The sequence below is a fragment of the Trichechus manatus genome, unplaced genomic scaffold, assembly GCF_000243295.1.
Source record: "Trichechus manatus latirostris isolate Lorelei unplaced genomic scaffold, TriManLat1.0 scaffold00088, whole genome shotgun sequence".
Lineage (NCBI taxonomy): Eukaryota > Metazoa > Chordata > Mammalia > Sirenia > Trichechidae > Trichechus > Trichechus manatus.
Window position 1 is genome coordinate 350,001 of NW_004444024.1, and position 19,174 is coordinate 369,174.

The following is a 19,174-nucleotide window of genomic DNA, read 5'->3' on the forward strand; positions in this document are numbered from 1 at the left end:
CTCATAGTGACCCTATAGGACAGAGTAGAACTGCCCCATAGAGTTTCCAAGGAGCATCTGGTGGATTCAAACTGCTGACCTTTTGGTTAGCAGCCATAGCTCTTAACCATAACACTATGAGGGTTTCCTCCCCTCATTTAGAAGACTGTTATTTTATATTTCCTTTATTGACTGCTTTGGGGCCCAGTGTCAAAGAAGCTCTTTAACGAATCTGAGTAATCCCAAGATGCAAAACAGGAGTACAAATTATAGTTCACATGATGGAGACAGACTAACCTTGACCAAATTTAAGAGTTTAAAGGGAAATCCGTGTCAGTTTTTTCTCCTCCTTGAGAATGACCACCCTCTGATACATTTGGGAAGTAGAAGCATAGGATCCCTGGACATCTACTTGGCCACTGCCCTTCAGGTTGGATTTTCCTCCTCATCCCTCTAGTCTTATCGTGGGTCACTTCTCACCTCTTTCACTCTCCACTTCTCAATTCCACCCGCCTCCATGAAAGTCTTCTTCAGACCTCCACTGTAAGGATTTTCACCACCTCCCCACGAAGGTTGTCTGGCCCTCGCCCAACCTTAACAGCAGTACATTTCCCAAAGTCTGTGTTATTATGTCTAAAATAATGTTCAAAATTTCCAGAAAGGCATTCCAGAGTGTGCTTTGGAATTCCAAATCCACTTTGAGATCTCCCTGAGGTGTGAGTTTACAGATGTGCCTCTTTACTCTTCTGAGTATTCAGAGGCTAGCTGCTGGAACACCCACACAAACACTGATTTTCAGACACAATACATCTAAACCCATAAGAAGGAAGAAAAACATTTCTTAACTGCTCCACAATTTATAAGGCTGCTCTAACCTTCAATATAGTCAGTAGTAATTGTAAGGTGATCCACTGCCCAGTTTACCTGTAACTGAACGGTTTCCTGAGAAGCCAGACTTTCAGTACTACAACCTGGAAAATCCCAGGCAAACAGGGACAAGTTGGTCACCCTAAAGTTGTTAAGAACATAAACTCTTAAGTCCGATGCCTAGGTTCAAGTCCAGCTCTGCCCATTATTAGCTGTGTGAACTTGAGCTAGATTTAACCTCTCTGAGCCTCAGTTTCTTCATCTGTAAAATTAAAATAATAGTACTCCTTCACTGTGTTTTTATATTTAAAAAATTCACACATGAAAGCACTTATAACACTGACTGCAAAAGGTAAAAGTCTAATAAATGTTAGCTATTTTTATGTATATCAGTGTTAGTTCCTTTACCATCTTCCTACCCTCACCCTGCTCTTACCGTCTAACAGTGCCTCCTAAGAATCTAGAATAAGAAGTGAACCCATTACTGTATCATATACCTTTTGATATCTGCTCCCTTAATTACACAAAGATCTGGCCAAGACTTTGAAATTAAAGCTGTAAAAGCCCACTTAAATATTCAGCCTCCTCTCATCTTTCTTCTATTCCTCATTCCCATACTCAACAAGCAGTGCTCAAGCATCTCCTGTGTGCTGCAGTAGCTCTGTGCCTGAAGTTCCAGCGAACGCACTGGAACTATGCTGTTACCTTTGGTCTCTTGAACTTACATTCTGAAAGGAAGGCAAGACAATCATCCACAATACGAGGAAAAGGCCAGGCAGTGGGCAATTTGTGCTGCCACCGCCGTGATGCCCAAAATGCTGGAAGGCTTTGTGCATTATGCCAACCCCATCTCACTTCATGGCTGTCTGGCCCAGATGTTCATCTACTTCACCCTCCTCCTGGACTACCTCTTGCTGGCCATGGCCCTGGACCGCTACATGGCCATCTGCCACCCACTCTGCTATATTGACCTGATGACCTCCCGCCTGCTGGTCCCACTGGCCATTGTTGCCCTGACACGGAGTCTGGGAGTGGCAGTGCCCTTGGTGGTGCTTACCTCACATGCCCGATTCTGCTGGACAGCAGTGATCTGACACTTCACCTGTGAGTACATTGCACTCCTGAGCATAGCCTGTGGGGACCTGACCTTCAACAACAGGTTGGGGCTGACTATGCGGTTGGTCACTGTGACCTTTGATCTGGTCCTGCTGTGAACTTCCTACACCTGCATCATCTATGCTGCCTTCCAGATCTCTTCCGGGGGAGCCCAAGCCAAGGCCTTGCACACTTGTAGCTCCCACTTGCTGGTCATCCTAACTATCTATCTCTCTGGTCTCTCTACTTCCATCTTCTTCCAAGTGGCCAAGACTGTGTCTCAGGATGTCCAGAACCTGCTCAGTGCCATCTACTTGCTGCTCCCAGGAGCCTTGAATCCTGTCATTTATGGGGTGAGGACAAGAGACATCCGGCAACATGTAAAAAAGATGCTCTGTGGAAAGGAATCAGCCTAGGTGGTTGGGAAGCCAGAGGCTGCATAACATCAGAGTGGCAGGGAAACCGCCAGGGTGAGAGGACTTTTATCAACTTGGGAAGCTGGGGCTGTGATCTCTGGGTACAGGAGACATGCAGGTGGTACTAAGGGACTGGCTAAAATTTCCTGAGATTACAGACTCTACAGCAGGCCCATTGTTAGTCAAATTGCTTGCTGAATTCTTAGAGCACTCTTTGTTTTCATCCCAATAATAAAATTGCTTTTACCTATATATCCCTCTTAGTTTCTCTGTTTTCTTCCCCCTAACTACTGAGAAACCCCCAATTATTAACCAGATGTATGGAGATTCACCAGGAACGGTGCAGAGCAAGTCATACAGACCACAGACTGGCCTGTACACCCAGTATGAAGCAAATTTAGTCCAAGCCCTTCTGTGGGGGCTCAATCTCTCCCAAATACAGCCTAAGACTTTACATGAATCCCCAGTCTCACCAAATACAGGCTAGCCTTAAGAGCATTAGAATTAAGGCACACAGATTGGGTTCCAGGGTCCTAGACATAGATGAGGCCCTGGCCTAGGGTTTCCAAGCTGACACAGGTAAACAATTCAGGCCTACCGGAAGTGTCCAGCCTAGCCCACACAAATGGGTCAGGTCCTGCCATGGGGCCCCCATTCTGACTCAGACACCAGGCCAGGTCTCCTCTAGAGCCCAGTTGTCTTACTTATCTAGTGCTACTATAACAGAAATACCACAAGTGGATGGCTTTAACAGAAATTTATCCTCTCACAGTCTAGGAGGCTAGAAGTCCAAATTCAGGGCACCAGCTCCAGGGGAGGGCTTTCTCTGTCGGCTCTGGGGGAAGGTCCTTGTCATCAATTTTCCGCTGGTCTAGGAGCTTCTTAGCACAGGGACTCCGTGTCCAAAGGACACGCTTTTCTCCTGGCTCTGCTTTCTTGTTGGCAGGAGGTCCCTCTCCTGTCTGCTCAATTCTCTCGTTTATACGTCAAAAGAGATTGACACAAGATACAACCTAATCCTGTATATTGAGTCCTCATTAACATAACTGCCTCTAATCCTGCCTCATTAACATCATAGAGGTTAGGATTTACAACACATAGAATAATCATATCAGATCACAAAATGGAAGACAATTACACAATACTGGGAATCATGGCCTAGCCAAGTTGACACGCTTTTTGGGAGGATACAATTCAATCCATAACACCAGTCTAACCTAAACCCATAGGTCAGGCCATTCTTCTCATCTCAGCCTGTGTGACCGATCTAAAATGTAATCAGCTATCTCCTGCTTAAACACATTCCATAGTTCTCTGTCATCCATAGGATGGAGTCCAAGTTCCTTAATATGCCACTCGAGGTCCCCCATGATGTGACCACAGGCAGTCTCTTCAGTTTTATCATCTACTGTAAGTCAGTAACAGAAGGAAAAATGGAAATTTCCCAAATATGTGGAAATGAAACAAGATAGGGCTAAACAACCAATAGATCAAAGGAGAACTTACAAGGAAAATCAGAAAATATTTAGAGGGTTGAGGGCTGTGGGGATCATGGTCTCAGGGAACATCTAGCTCAACTGGCATAACATTCTGCTTTGGTGAGTAGCGTCTGGGGTCTTAAAAGCCTGTGAGTGGCCATCTAAGATACTCCACTGGTCTCACCCCTTCGGGAGCAAGGGAGAATGAAGAAAACTAAAGACATAACGGAAAGATTAGTCCAAAGGACTAATGGACCACAGCTACCACAGCCTCCACCAGACTGAGTTTAGTACAACTAGATGGTGCCCAGCTACCACCACTGACTGTTCTGACAGGGATCACAATAGAGGGTCCCAGAGAGAGCTGGAGAAAAATGTAGAACAAAATTCTAACTCACAAAAAAAGACCAGACTTACTGGTCTGACAGAGACTGGAGAAACCCCAAGAGTATGGCCCAGGACACCCTTTTAGCTCAGTAATGAAGTCACTCCTGAGGTTCACCCTTCAACCAAAGATTAGATAAGCCCATAAAACAAAATGAGACGAAAGGGGCACACCAGCCCAGGGGCAAGGACTAAAAAGTAGGAGGAGACAAAGAAGCTGGTAATAGGGAACCCAAGGTTAAGAAGGGAGAGTGTGGACATGTCGTGGGGTTGTTAATCAATGTCATAAAACAATATGTGTACTATTTAATGAGAAGCTAGTTTGTTCTGTAAACCTTCATCTAAAGTAAATAAAAAAATACTTAGAGACTAATGAAAATGAAAGCACAACATACCAAAACTTATTTATGGGATGCAGTGAAAGTAGTGCTAAGAGGGAAATTTACAGATGTAAATGACTACATTTAAGAAGAAAAAAATCTCAAATCAATAACCTAACTTTACACCTTGAAGAACTAGAAAAGGAAGAGAAAACTAACTCCAAAACTACCAAATGAAAAGAAATAATAAAGATTAGAGTGAAGATAAATAAGAGGATAGAAAACAATAGAGAGAATCAACTAAGCCAAAAGTTGGTTCTTTGAAAACAGCAATTAAACTGACAAACTTTTAGACTGGCAAATGTAAGATGCAAGTAACTAAAATCAGAAATGAAAGTTGGGACATTACTACTGACTCAACAGAAATGAAAAGGATTAAAAGAGAATACTAAGAACAATTATACACCAACAAATTAGACAATAACCTAGATGAAATGAATAAATTTTTAGAAAAACATAATTTACCTGAACTGATTAAAGAAGAAATACAAAATCTCAGCAAACTAATAACAGGTGAAGAGACTGAATCAATAACCAAAAACCTCCCAAAAAAGTAACAGACCAGATAGTTTCACTGGGGAATTCTATCAAACATTCATAGAAATGATTCTAATCCTAACTAAACTTTTCCAAAAAATAGAAGAGGAGGAAAACTTCCTAATTCATTCTATGAGGCCAGCATTACCCTGATACTAAAGTCAGATAAACACACCACAAGAAAACTACAGACCAATATCCCTTATGAATATAGATGCACAAATCCTCAACAAAATACTAGTAAACCAAATCCAAAAGCATTTTAAAGGATTATACACCATGACCAAGTGGAATTTATCCCAGGAATGCAAAGGTGGTTGAACATAAGAAAATCAATCAATGTACTATACCACATTAGTAGCATGAAGGAAAAATAAAATTATCATCTTTATTGATGCAGAAGAAGTATTTGACAAAATTCAACACCCTGTCATGACAAAAACACTCAACAAGCTAGGAATAAAAAAGAAATCCCTCAATATGATAAAAGGCATTTATGAAAAACCCACCGCTAACATCATCCTCAGTATGGAAGGACCGAAAGCTTTCCCAAGATTAGGAATAAGACAAGGCTGCCTACTTTCACCACTACTATTCAACATTGTACTGGAAGTTCTAGCCAGAGTGACTGAGCAAGAAGAAACAAAAGGTATCAAAATTGGAAAGGAAGAAGTAAAACTATCTCTATTAGCAGATGACATGATTTTACACTTCGAAAATCCCGAAGGATCCACAAGAAAGCTACTAGAGCTAATAAAAACAAATTCAGCAAAGTTGCAGGGTACAAGATCAACACACCCAATTCAGTTGTATTTCTCTACACCAGCAATGAATGAAACCAGAAGGAAACTAAGAAAACAATTCCACTTACAATAGCATGTAAGAGAATAAAACACCTAGAAATAATTTAACCAGGGAAGTGAAAGACCCGTACGCTGAAAACTATTAAAACATTGCCAAAAGAAATTAAAGACCTAAATAAACGGAAAGACATCCTGTGGTCATGGATTGGAAGACTTAATATTGCAAAGATGTCAATACTACTCAAAGCAAGCTACAGATTCAGTGCGATTTCAGTCAAAATCCCAACACCCTTTTTTGCACAAATGGAAAAGCTGATCCTAAAATTCATCTGAAATTACATGGGGTCTTGAATAGTCAAAGCAATCTTAAAAAAGAACAAAGTTCAAGAACTCAAACTTCCCAATTTCAAAACATACTACAAAGCTATAGTAATCAAACAATGGTGGTACTGGTATAAAGATAGACATACAGACCAATGGAAGAGAATTCAGAGTCCAGAAATAAACTCAAACATCTATGGCCAATTGATTTTCAACAAGGGTGCGAGATCCATTCAATGGAGAAAGAACAGTGTCTTCAACAAAGCATGCTAGGACAACTGGATTTCATTCAGAATAAAGTTGGACCCCTACCTCACACCATATACAAAAACTAACTCGAAAAGCGATCAACAGACTAAATATAAGAGCTAAAACCATAAGACTCTTAGAAGAAAACATAGGAGTAAATCTTCATGGCCTTGGATTTGGCAATGTATTCTTAGATATGACACTGAAAGCATTAGACACAAAAGAAAAAATAAACTGAACTTCATCAAAATTAAAAACTTTTGTGTATCAAAGGACATTATCAAGAAAGTGAAAAGACAATCTACAGAATGGGAGAAAATATTTGCAAATCATGTATCTGATAACGGTTTAATATCTAGAATATATAAAGAAATCCTACAACTCAACAACAGAAGACAAACAACTCAATTTAAAAATGGACAAAAGACTTGAACACACATCTCTCCAAAGAAGATATACAAATAGCCAATAAGCACATAAGAAGATGCTCAATATCATTAGTCATTAGGGAAATGCAATCAAAACCGTCACAAAAGGTCATATATTGTATGATTCCATTTATATGAAATGTCCAGATTAGGCAAATCTAGAGACAAAAAGTAGAATAGTGATTGCTTAGGGCTGGAGGTGGTGAGAACGAGAGTAACTGCTAATGGCCAAAGGATTTTTTTGGGGTGATGAAAATGTTTTAAAATTGTGATGATGGTTGTACAGCTCTGTGAATATACTGAAAACAACTGAACTGTACACTTTAAATTGTATAGTATGTAAACTGTACCTCAAAAAAAACACTATTAAAAAAAAAAAAAGGTCTTACTAGGGGAAGTGAGAAGAGAGATGCTGTGAGGCAATGCCCCTTAGGAAGAGAACAGAAAAATCCAGATTTTCAAGGCAATAGAGACACTTTATGTTCCGGTAGGTCTTGAGTCCAAGCCTTTACTAAGAAAATTAGCTCAAAGGTAGAAAGAAATTTTGTGTCAGGTTGTAAGAATTAAATGGTTTATAAATGTTAAACACTAAGGTGCTGTACAAATGTGAGGAATATTATTGAAGTCTGGAATCAAGTAATAGAGATATATTTTCAGCAACTATTTAATGTCTCAGATATACCAGCTGGGTAGTCTTTCCCTGTAGCTGTAGTCAAAGAACTAAATCTGGTCTATATCCTTTTAATGATAAACCTATATGTACATACCAACAACTATGCATAATGTCTAACAAAAGGTAGGCAAGCTCAGCAAGTGTTTCTTAAATGAACAAATAAAGGAAAAACAAAGTAATGAAATGAAAAGCCACCCAGCTTAATTCCATGACAGTCATTCTTCTCTAGTTCTACTCTGTACCCACAGATACTGAGAAATTTTCCTAGAGAGTATAAGGATAATTAAGTTTAAGTTTACATGGAATATGAAGTGAGGAGCAATTACAATGATTATAAAGCTGTATATTACAGGTTAATTTTAACAATCTCAGAAATAGTTGTTAGAAAAATTATTTCATATCAGAGCACCATTGAGGAAAAGAACAAAATAAGTGTCTAAGAGTCCAGAATTAATAGGTGAGAGTCTATAATCGGTATATGAAAACTGATTGACAATAAATTCAGCTAATTCGCTGAAGATGTAAATAAAACTGGTAATCCAAAGTCAGTTCTTCATAGAGAAATATGTGTTGAAGTTTATCAAAACCAAAAACATCTAGAAACATCAAGACATCAACCAAAATATAAGACAGAAATACTCATTTTATACAGTAGAATATAAATCAGGATTTCCAGGACTTCAAACTGGTTCATTCCAGTTCGACCCCCTGCTGAGAATTTTCCTTTCCACCCCAGACATACTGAATCAGAATCTACATTTTTAACAAGACTCCTAGGTGATTCTTATAGATCACCAGATGATTCTTATGGGTACATTAGAATCACCTGGGGATCTTGTTAAAACGTAGATTCTGATTCAGTATATTTGGGGTAGAAATTAATGAACCAGTTCAAATCCCTAAGGATTTCAAGTCACTTAACCTTTTTTAATCTATTTCCTTACCTGTAAAAGTAGAACTTAACGTAGGTTATATTCTGAGATATAGAACACTGAACACAAGTCATCAAAAAAATCCATGAAAACCACTGAAGCAATAGAGAAAGGAGATTTAAAGAACATTCCATAATTTTCTTTAAAAACTCCATGAAAATTTGGGGTGCATTTTACAAACTAAAGGTGCTAATGATACTTCTCCATATCAGAAATGGGAAACTAGCCACACTCAAAAAGAGCACCAGTTAAGTATAACAATAAGGGATCAGTATGTGTTTGTTTGTACACATGCATGTGTTAAAAAGAGGAAAAAGGCATATATTAAAGTCAGAATTCTATATAGATTTTAAGTAATCTGTCTTAAAATTTCCTTCCTGAACTCTCAAAGAACAGAAAATTTTCTTTTTTCAAATTTGACATTTGTATGAAAATACATGACAAAATTAATCTGACACAGTCACTTAGAAATGTTCATCTTTATTTCAGATGACCTATAGGACCTTGTCCAGATAAAGGTCCTAGAGCAAGTCAGAGGACAACGAGAATTTAAGAGCCTTTCCTGGGTGGCTCTGATGGGTTGTTTGCATGTATAAGGACTCAGTTTTGCTTCTAGGGACCCACCAGTCAAAGCAGCACAACTAAGTCACCTTACCAAAACTGAGAAAGAGTACATTAAATCAATTGATCCTTCTTCTACAATAAGATGAAGCCAAGCCTTACCACCTCAAGCAAACTCACTACTCCTATCTATGATCAAGCAGTAGTGTGGCTGTCAAAGAAGTGCTGGTCTCTCTGAGCCTTTCTTCTCAGGATCCACACATCAGACACTCATCTCTATTCTCCAGAGAGCACACCATGGCTGCTGTGTTCCTCTCCTTCTCTTCTTCCTCTTTTGATACCCTTTCTTTATCTTTCAGCTTCTCCTTATTTAGAGTGAACTGGATCGGATTAGCTGCTGGTCTTGTCCTTAAATAATACATCCCAGTCTTCAAACCCTACAAGGGAAGTAAAAACAACTATCAGAAGAAACCATTTGTGAGGATGCTAGACATTCAAGACCAACGTTGAAATACATTCCCATAAACCAGTTCAAATTCTCTTCTAAACCTGAAATTTTATCTCTACTAAGAAGCCCTTTCAAAAATGCTCAGTGTGTGGAAATCACATAGCTATACCCTGTTTTTTTACCCCTAAATAGGCTTACCTAATTTGGAAATGTCAAATATTTTTGTTCTCTAGTCTATTTTTTTGTTTGCTTTTATGCACATGACTTTTAAGTTTGCCTAAGACAACATGTCTGCCTTAGATTATAACTACTTAAAGAGTTAGACTGTGTCTCTGTATAACAACAGATTATGACTACCTCAAGGATAAGAGAGATCAGTTAAGAAGCTAAGAATAATGGCAGTGGAATAAGAAGAGATTCAAGAGACAGTATAAAGCAAAAACCAACACATCTTGATGAGTGACTGTATAGAGAATAAAGGAAAGGGAGGATCATAGGTAACTCCAAGATTTCAAACCTAAAATGATTTAATCCTAACAGAAACAAGAAAGTCATAAGCCAAGAGCTAATTCGGGTACAAAAACCATGGGTTGGTTTGAACATAGTGGATTTGAAGTGAAAGAAGAAATTCTAGGTGGCACTATTTAATAGCTAGCCAAATTTCCTCCACCAACCTGCTTCCAGCCGTAGAAGTGCATACTAGTGAGTTTGCCATAGTTAGGCTCAGCGATATGGATGTTCAGAGACTGACTTTGATCGATGAAAGCCCCTCTCTCAGCTGCCATCTTGAGTATGGTTTTTTGAGAGATTTCCCACACTGTCTTATAAAGTTGCTTCAGGTCATCAGGAATTTCAGGTATGCTCTGAAGAAGGGAAACCGAACGTTTATTCTACTCCTCTTGAAGAAAGCAGTATGATTCAGAATAACGACCAAAGGTTCCAGTCTTGTTTCTACTTCCTGCCAGATCTGACCATACCATTCAGTATCATATGACATGATCCTTATCAGATTTGCCAAGACTGCTCATCTCTGGTTTAGAAAATTCAATAAGTCCGTATCTAATCAACCAAGTATCATTCTGGTGGTGGTGACTTAAGTATCTATACTTAATTGATTTATGGCCTAAACATGCATTGTTTAGAGGCATTCAAGAAAGGAAGGAGAAGTCAGAACTAAGCAGCAATAAATTACTCTTAAGTTTTGCAGAAAATACAAATAATCAAGGATATAACTCACAAGGACATATCAAGGGAAGCAATGAGACAAAACCCTTTAATTAAACTAGGACTCTATAAACTCCATTTGGAGTCAATAGAAATCAGGTTTTCTTACGTTTAGGGTAAATTCAGCATTAAAACATACAGACTGGCTAACGCTACAGTTCCTGTCATCAAACAGAAAAGTTACAAGAATCTTTCTATATGTGTTGCCATGCACATTGGTGTTTAGTCAGAAGCCTCTATCTACAAATAAGTGCTTCTTGATTCTCAGCTGCAAATAACTTACAGTTAAACACTAATTTGTGAGTCTGTCTTCTGGACTATCAGTCCTCAATCTCCATCATGCTTTTTAATCAAGTCTGACTCTCTAATTTCAGACTTTATATCAGTGGTCCCCGAACTTTGATTCACTTTGGAGTCATCTGAGGAATCTTTAAAAAATACTGATGCCTCACTCCCACCCCCAGACACTCTTATTTAATTGCTGTGGGGTGCAACTTAAGCTCCAGGATTTTAGAAGCTCCCCAACTGATTCTAATATGCAGAAAAGTTGAGCACCACTGCTTCATATTAGTGTACAAACAACAAGAAGGTAAAGGTTATGTGAAGATGTGTAGTGTCTTAGCACAACAATGCATACGTAAGCACAGCCTGTACTACTATTGAACAACCATTCTCTCTCTCCACTGCCTGAGAAGTGAGGATGCACCACAATGTCCAACTCAGCTCTCTGAAGATCACATTTCATTTTCATCCCGTACCTGGATAGAGCCATTGCATGCAATAATCTGGTTTTTCATCTCTTCATTCCACAAGCCTCGCTCAGTAAGATCTTTCAGTAAGTGGGGATTCACAATCTGAATGGAAAAGCAGAAACGATGAGAAGGTATATACAACAATAACAGGGTTTACACAGGACCACAGGCTTAAAGCAAATGAAATCACTGATGAATTAGTTAACATTAAATTTCTTAGTAAATACTATTTTTTATAAAACTGAGAGTACCATCCTACCACATGAAAACTGTATTCCTTTAAGATCTTGACGTGTTATTCAACAAACATAACATACGGCATTTTCAAGTGACAAGAACTAACATTGCCTAACCCGAGTAAATCAATACAGATCATTTTTTTGTTTGTTTTAAATTATTATGTTTTAGATGAAAGTTTACAGCACAAATTAGTTTTTCATTCAAAAATTTTATACACAAATTGTTTTGTGGCATTAGCTGCAATCCCCCACAATGTGTCCGCTCTCTCCCCCTTTGCCTTTCTACCCTGGATTTTCTGTGTCCATTTGTCCAGTTTTCCTGTCCCTTCTTGCCTTCTTGTCTTTGCTTTTGGGCAGGTGTTGCCTGTTTGGTACCGTATACTTGACTGAACTTCTAAGAAGCATGCTCCTCCACGTGTGTTATTGTGGTTTTATAGGTCTGTTTAATCTTTCGCTGAAATTGTTTGTTTTCGTAAGTAAGGATACAATAAATACTTGGGAAAAAACTGAAATGTATCCTCTCCAAACCTTACAAAAATGTACTTCAGGATATCTGGAAATTCATAAATGAAATGCTTTTAAATTAGTGATTCTCAATCCTAGAATCACCTGGGAATCTTAAAAAACAAAAACAAAAAACACTGGTCCCACCTACAAGAAATTCTGATTGGTTCTGTAAACTTTCACCTGAAGTACAATAAAAAAAAAGAAAGAAAGAAATTCTGATTGATAACCAAGGTTGAGAGCCACTATCTTAAATGATGCTTCTATATACTTCTTGAGTATCAACCACTTAAGCATATATCACAACGATTACAGAATGATTAAACACCATGTGAACTCTAATATCAAGCTTCTTTCATTCACTCCTTCAACAAATATTTATTCAATGCCTATTATGTGCTGAAATAGTATGGAGAACATTAGAGATGAAATGACCCACTTTATCAAAGCCTTGCCTTCAAACTAAGAAAAACGGGGCATACTAAATCTGAATGAGCATTTACTCCCAACATCAGGTTTCTGAAAGATCTCTCTGTAGGTCTGGTTGTGATCTCACCTGAAATTCTCCTGACAAGACTCTGCGAGTGTAGATGTTGCTGGTATAAGGTTCAATGGACTCATTATTCCCCAGTATCTGAGCAGTTGAAGCAGTAGGCATCGGGGCAATAAGTAAACTGTTTCTTACACCATACCTAAAGAAAAGGAGATTATTTGGTGCTGGTCATAAAACTACAATCTGCCAGGAAGGCAGCTACTTTAAGTCACTGGAGTAAATGCAGCTGCTGTGAGCAACATCATACATGTATTTGACTCATTATATTGACTTTTGAACTTAACCCCTACAGGGATACAACTTCACAGCATGGGTGGTATAGCTCACGCCTTTCTTAACTGCTGAATTCCTAAACACAACTAGCACTATTTTTACTGCTGGAAATCCTTACCATACCATGACCTGTGCTAATTGCACTGTAGCACTGAGGTATCAGCACTTGATTCACTATCTTGCCCAGGGAAGCACTTGAATCTCGTTTGAAGACTTCCCCACCTGTGTCAAGGTACACTCATTCAACCCTCACTCTTGTCTAAGTGCCTATGTGATCCCTTCCGGAAACATACTGATGTGAAAGTGGTCAGAATCAGACACATATCGTCACAATTCTCCATTATCCTGTGAATAGGGCAAAAAATACGCTCAAAATATATTTCTGACTTCTATTAACTCTTTAGTTATAAGCTGTTAGAAGGTTAACATTTTTAACTTATTCAGTGCCAAGGAGAGTGCTTAAGGAAGAACACACCATCTCACATACTGAGCAATCTTCAAACTGCCCCAGCTCATCAGAGATACCCTCCCTGTTAAGATCTTTCCTGACTAGGCAGGCAACTCCCAATATAAGTGTACCTTTATGTATACTGTACCTTTATGTGTACTTTATCCTGTACCTTTATGTATACTATAACTACTTGTGCTACATGTCTTACCTTAGTCTTAAATTTCTCAAAGACAAACAGCATGTTTCTCTGCATTCTATACCTATGGACTCATACAGTATTACATGTATTATGAGTAATAATACAATTCTAAGGCAAATAAGTATTTTTAAGAGCATTTTTAAGCTACTGTTTCCTTTGTAAACAGTAAGCATTTTGCATAGAGTATCATGATAGAAAATTATTCACTCAAAAAAAATTCTGCCTGCCCTCAAATCTCATGTTTATTAGCTTGAAAGGCCTAAAAAGACCCAAGTTTTAAATTTTTCTTTCATACAGTTTAACACATTACCTTACAAAAATCCCTAACTTATTCCCATGACAACCAATTCAAACAAAGGTCATTTATATGCTCGATGTGGTTAAGCAATAAATAAAAGTAAAAATATTTCAAAACAAACACACTTGGAAATATGAAGGTTTTAATGAGAAAAAAGAATTACCTATGGATAAATCAAGATGGTTAAGCCCAAAATCAAGACTAACTAATAGTAATACACCTACCATGTACTGAACTGTTTTCACTATTGCAAGAAATTTATAGGTTACCACACATATATTATCTTACAAAGTATTCTTACAAAAATAGTCCTGTGAGATAGGTCATTTTAGCCCCATTTAATAGAGGAGGAAAAATGAGTTTCAGAAGTTAAAATGACATACCTAACTTCTAAAGAGCCAGGATGAGAACCCCAATCCTCCTGACTTCAAAACTACTTTACATCTTTATATCTCTTTACTTTACATCTTTATATCTCCTTACTTACTTTGCAATCTTCTCTTTCAGAAGTTTCCAGTCCCATAGGTCTGTAGGAGTAACATTCCACATATCATACTGAAGGATCTAAACAACCCAAATGCATGTTAAGTCACTCTATGGCAATTTAAATCTATGGCAAAAAACAAACGACTAATTTACATTCAAATAAATGCTGCAGAACTGAGTAAGGAATACAAAGTCCAGAAAGTTTCCTGGACAGACTTCCATGTAGTCATATTGATCAGAAACAGGCTAAGAAAACTGGGTAAAGTCTCACCTCTTCCCCATGTCCCTGCTGAGCCTTCTTAGAGGATCAATATCACACTTCCAAACCAGAAAATCCTAACATTCATGAAAGCATGTTGCTGAGATGCATTCTCTTTTACAGCAAAAGCATTACTCTAACCTCATCTTTCTTCATTGTCTTTATCTTCCCCCTGATGTGTTTACTTAGCTAAACCACATTAGACTTCCTAAGTATCAGCAAGCATGTCAGAACTAAAAATAACATCTTATTTTATGTGGGAGAATCATATTACTGACAATAATGTCAGTGTGAAATGCAGAATTCTAAGAAGGCCCCCCAGATTCCCAACCCCTGGTGTATATGCCATGTATAATCTTGAGTGTGGACGGTATCTGTGAATATGATACTGTCTAGGACTATGGCAAAGGAGAAGGATTTTTGCAAATGTAATTAGGGTCCCAAATCAGTTGATTTTAAGTTAATCAAAAGGGAAATTATCCTGGGTAGACCTGACTTAATCAGATGAAAGCCCTTAAAAGAGGCACTAGGCCATTACTAACAAAGAGACTCTCCTACTGGTCTGGAAGAAGCTAGATGCCACAAATTCTACAGCTGTAAAGTAAGGAATTGGTGAGCCTGGAAGACAACCTAAGCCCTAGCCAACACCTTGATTGCTGCCTTGTGACGCCTTGCGAAGATGACCCAGCTAAGCTGTGTCTGGACTCCCGACCCAGGGAAACTGTGAGATAATAAATGTTGTTTTAAGGTGCTAAGTTTAGCAAGAGAAAACGAATACACCTACTCCTCACTTATCGACTATCTCGTTATCCAACACTTCACATTTATGACAACAGTAAAAAAATCTACTATCCAACTATTCTGCACATTAACAATGTACATCTGGCGGTAACGAAGGCCAAGGTGTGAGGTGAGAGTAACGTTGGCTGTGATGGTTAAGGTTATGTGTCAGCTTAGCTGGGCCATGATTCTCAGTGGTTTCACAGTTATGTAATAATGCAATCATCCTCTATTTTGTGATCTGATGTGGTCATCCTCCATTTTCACATAATGCCGATTTTCGCATAACGACCTGGTCTTTGGAACTTAACTCTGTCGATAAGTGAAGAGTAGGTATACAGGCAGCATTGCTTTTGAGCCATTTTAGCAATGACTAGTTCTAAATAAGAGATTAAAATAGAGTATCCTTTCTACTCCAGAGAGCTAAAGTACTGTGTTAGCTTCCCATGGCTAGTATAACAAAGTACCACAAACTTGGTAGCTTGAAACAGTTCTGGACACCACAAGTCCAAAATCAAGGTGTTGAGAAAACCACATTCCCGCCAGAGGCTCTAGGGGAGATTCTGTTAATTGCTTCTCCCAGCCTCTGGCAGCTGCTGGCATTCCTAGGCTTGTGGCTGAATGCTCCAATCTCCGTCTCTGTGGTCAGACTGTCTCCTCTTCTCTGTGTCTTTAATAAGTACTATCGTCACTGGAATTAGGGACCACCCAGATAATCTAGAATTATCTCCTTACTTTAATCTTTAACTTAATTACATCTGCAAAAGCCCTTTTTCCAAATAAGGTAACATTTACAGGTTCCAGGGATTAGAACATGAACATATTTTTTGGGAGCCACCAGTCAACCCACTACAGGTACTCACCGGCAAACAGAAATTTTATCCATATACTTACTCCTTTGCTGACTGGAGAGCCCTCATAGGTTTCATATGGGCCATGCTCCTTGGCCAGTTCACAACTGGCTTCCAGGGCTCCATAATAAATGGTTTCAAAAATTTGCTTATTCAATAACTGGGCGTCTGGACTCTCAAAAGGATACCTCATCAGGATAAAAGCATCTGCCAGACCTTGTACCCCAATTCCAATGGGGCGATGGCATTTATTTGATAAGAATGCCTTTGTGCCAACAGATTTAGAGAAGAAAAAGAGAAAACATTACTGAACGTAAAAAGCACCATTCTGCACCAAATGACACATACTATCTCTTTATCTCAGTTTTCTTACACCATTCCAATGATAACTATTTAAATGATGACTTTCAGACCCTGATAAACTCCCTCCACCTTGGATTTCAATAATTACCAATAAGCAAGAAATCGATTCATACCTCTGGAACAGGGTAGTAATTAATATCAATAATTTTATTCAAGTTACGGACAATAACTTTAGTGACTTCAGCCAACTTCTTAAAGTCATATGTGTGTTCTGATGTGACATACATATTCAGGGCCAGGGAAGCCAAGTTACAAACTGCAACCTAGAATGCAAAAAAAGGAGTCAAGAATCACAACTTTTATTTCTTTCCCCATTTGTTTCAATGGCACCACTATGCAGGCTTCTAACACTCCCGACATTAAAATTTAAATATTAATCCCCTCCCTCTTCATCATTCATCAGTCCATTTCTAAGTCCCACTGATTCCACCTCTCAATATCTATTCACATATGTGAGTAGGAACACGTGCCAGTGAAATAGGTAAGAGGGAGAAAGAACCTGTGTTCACAGGGTACACAGCTCTATTACCAGACATATATCACGTTGTGTTATGATTATCTTAATTTGTCTCATTCAGTAGTTGTGCATTATCTAATATGGTAACCACTCGTCATGTGCAGCTATTTAATTGAAATTAAATAAAATTTAAAATTCATTTTCTCAGTTGTACTAGTGACTAGTCTCCAGATGATTCTCCCAACTGTTGTATTAACACTAGGTGGTGAGCTTCTTCAGACAGAAATCATATCTTATTTATCCTTATAATTTTAACACCTATGACATCTGGTATATATTAAGTGCTTAATAATGTTGAATGACTATACCTTCTTTTCCATTTTGATTACAACTATCCCAATCCAAACTCTCAACTCCTCTCATCTGAACTACTGATACAGTTTCCTAACCGGATTCCCTGATGTTCTTCACATCTACTCCATTCTACACGTCACCAAAGACCCTTTTTTAAAACAGCTTGGATCACATTAAAAACAACAACAAACCCACTGCCGTCGAGTTGATTCTGACTCATAGCGACCCTACAGAACAGAGTAGAACTGTCCCATAGGGTTTCCAAGGAGCAAGTGATGGATTCGAAATGCCGACCTTTTGGTTTGCAGCCAAGCTCTTAACCACTGTGCCACAAGAGCACCATAAGTCCAATAAACGCTAAGGAGAAAAACAATACAGGAAAATAAGATGGAGAATGCTGTGGGTAAGGATGGAGGGTGCCACTTTTCAATAGAGTTGTCAAGGAAGGCCCCACTGAGAACGTGACAAATGAACAAAGAACTAAAAAGGCTAGAAAGCAAACCATGTGGTTATCTGGGGGAGGAGCATTTAAACATTCAAGGTAGAGGAAACAGCAAGTGCAAAATCCTGAGGCAGAAGCATGCTTGACATGTTTGAGGAATATCAAAGAAACCAGCAGGGCTAGAACAGAGTGAGCAAGGTGGAAAGTAACAGCAAGTGAAGTGGAGGTACCCAGGTGTGTAGGACCTTGCAGGGCATTGGAAGGACTCTGAATGGAAAGGAGTAAAGTAGTGGTACATGCTACAACGCAGATAAACCCTGAAAACATTAAGCTAAGTGAATGAAAGAAGCCCAACACAAAAGGCCATATATTGTATGATTCCATTTATATGGAATGTCCAGAATAGGCACATTCAGAGACAGAAAGTAGAGTAGTGTTGGGGAAATAAGGAAATGAGGAGTGACTGCTAATGGGTATAGGGTTTCTTTCTGGGGTGATAAAAATGTTCTAGAGTTAGGTAGTAATGAAAGTTACACAACCTTGTGGATATACTAAAAAACACTGAATTGTACAATTTAAAAGTGTGAATTTTATGGTATGTGAATTATCTCAATTAAAAAAAACAACCTCTGGATGGCAAGAAAGCCATAGAGGAGTTTTGTCCAGAGAAATGACATGATCTAACTTTTGTTTTAAGAGGGTCACTCTAGCCTCTATAATATAATCTTGTATAATAGTTACTTGAATACATGTTAATTTCTTCCTACTAAATTATGTTTCCAGAGGGCAGGGATTGAGCCATATCATTTTGTATTCTGTATTCCCGGGGCACTTAATATAGTGTCTTATACATAGCTGGTGCTCAATAAATCTTGTTGAATTAAATTGCAACTTCAGCATCATATCTAACTCACATCCTACTTATGTCATTTTTCTTTTTTTTTTAAGGAGCCCTGGCGGCACAGTAGTTAGAGCTTAGCTGCTAACCAAAAGGTTGGCAGTTCAAACCACACAGCAGCTCTGCAGGAGAAAGGCCTAGTGATCTGCTTCTGTAAAGATTACAGCCTAGAAAACTGTCAAGGGCAGTTCTACTCTGTCACATGGGGTCGCTATGAGTCAAAATTGACTCAACAGCACC

At 38.6% G+C, this 19,174-nt stretch overlaps 1 protein-coding gene and 1 pseudogene across 4 annotated transcripts in view; one reads left to right on the forward strand and one right to left on the reverse strand.

The window, feature by feature from the left end:
* Positions 1-1,565: 1,565 nt before the first annotated feature.
* Positions 1,566-3,105, forward strand: LOC105756585 (olfactory receptor 52E8-like; annotated as a pseudogene).
* A 5,340-nt stretch (positions 3,106-8,445) lies between these two features.
* Positions 8,446-19,174, reverse strand: part of RRM1 (ribonucleotide reductase catalytic subunit M1) — a 33,424-nt gene continuing 22,695 nt past the window's right edge. For 2 of the 4 annotated variants that reach the window (XM_004381921.2, XM_023736505.1), the window contains 7 exons: positions 16,897-17,046; positions 16,464-16,685; positions 14,532-14,608; positions 12,827-12,962; positions 11,534-11,629; positions 10,226-10,414; positions 8,446-9,540 (listed from right to left, as the gene is read on the reverse strand). In XM_004381921.2, coding sequence (XP_004381978.1) covers positions 9,352-9,540; positions 10,226-10,414; positions 11,534-11,629; positions 12,827-12,962; positions 14,532-14,608; positions 16,464-16,685; positions 16,897-17,046 — 1,059 coding nt within the window. In that variant the 3' untranslated portion in view covers positions 8,446-9,351. The remainder of the gene's footprint in view (positions 9,541-10,225; positions 10,415-11,533; positions 11,630-12,826; positions 12,963-14,531; positions 14,609-16,463; positions 16,686-16,896; positions 17,047-19,174) is intronic. The other 2 variants (XM_023736503.1, XM_023736504.1) reach the window with 2 other exon arrangements.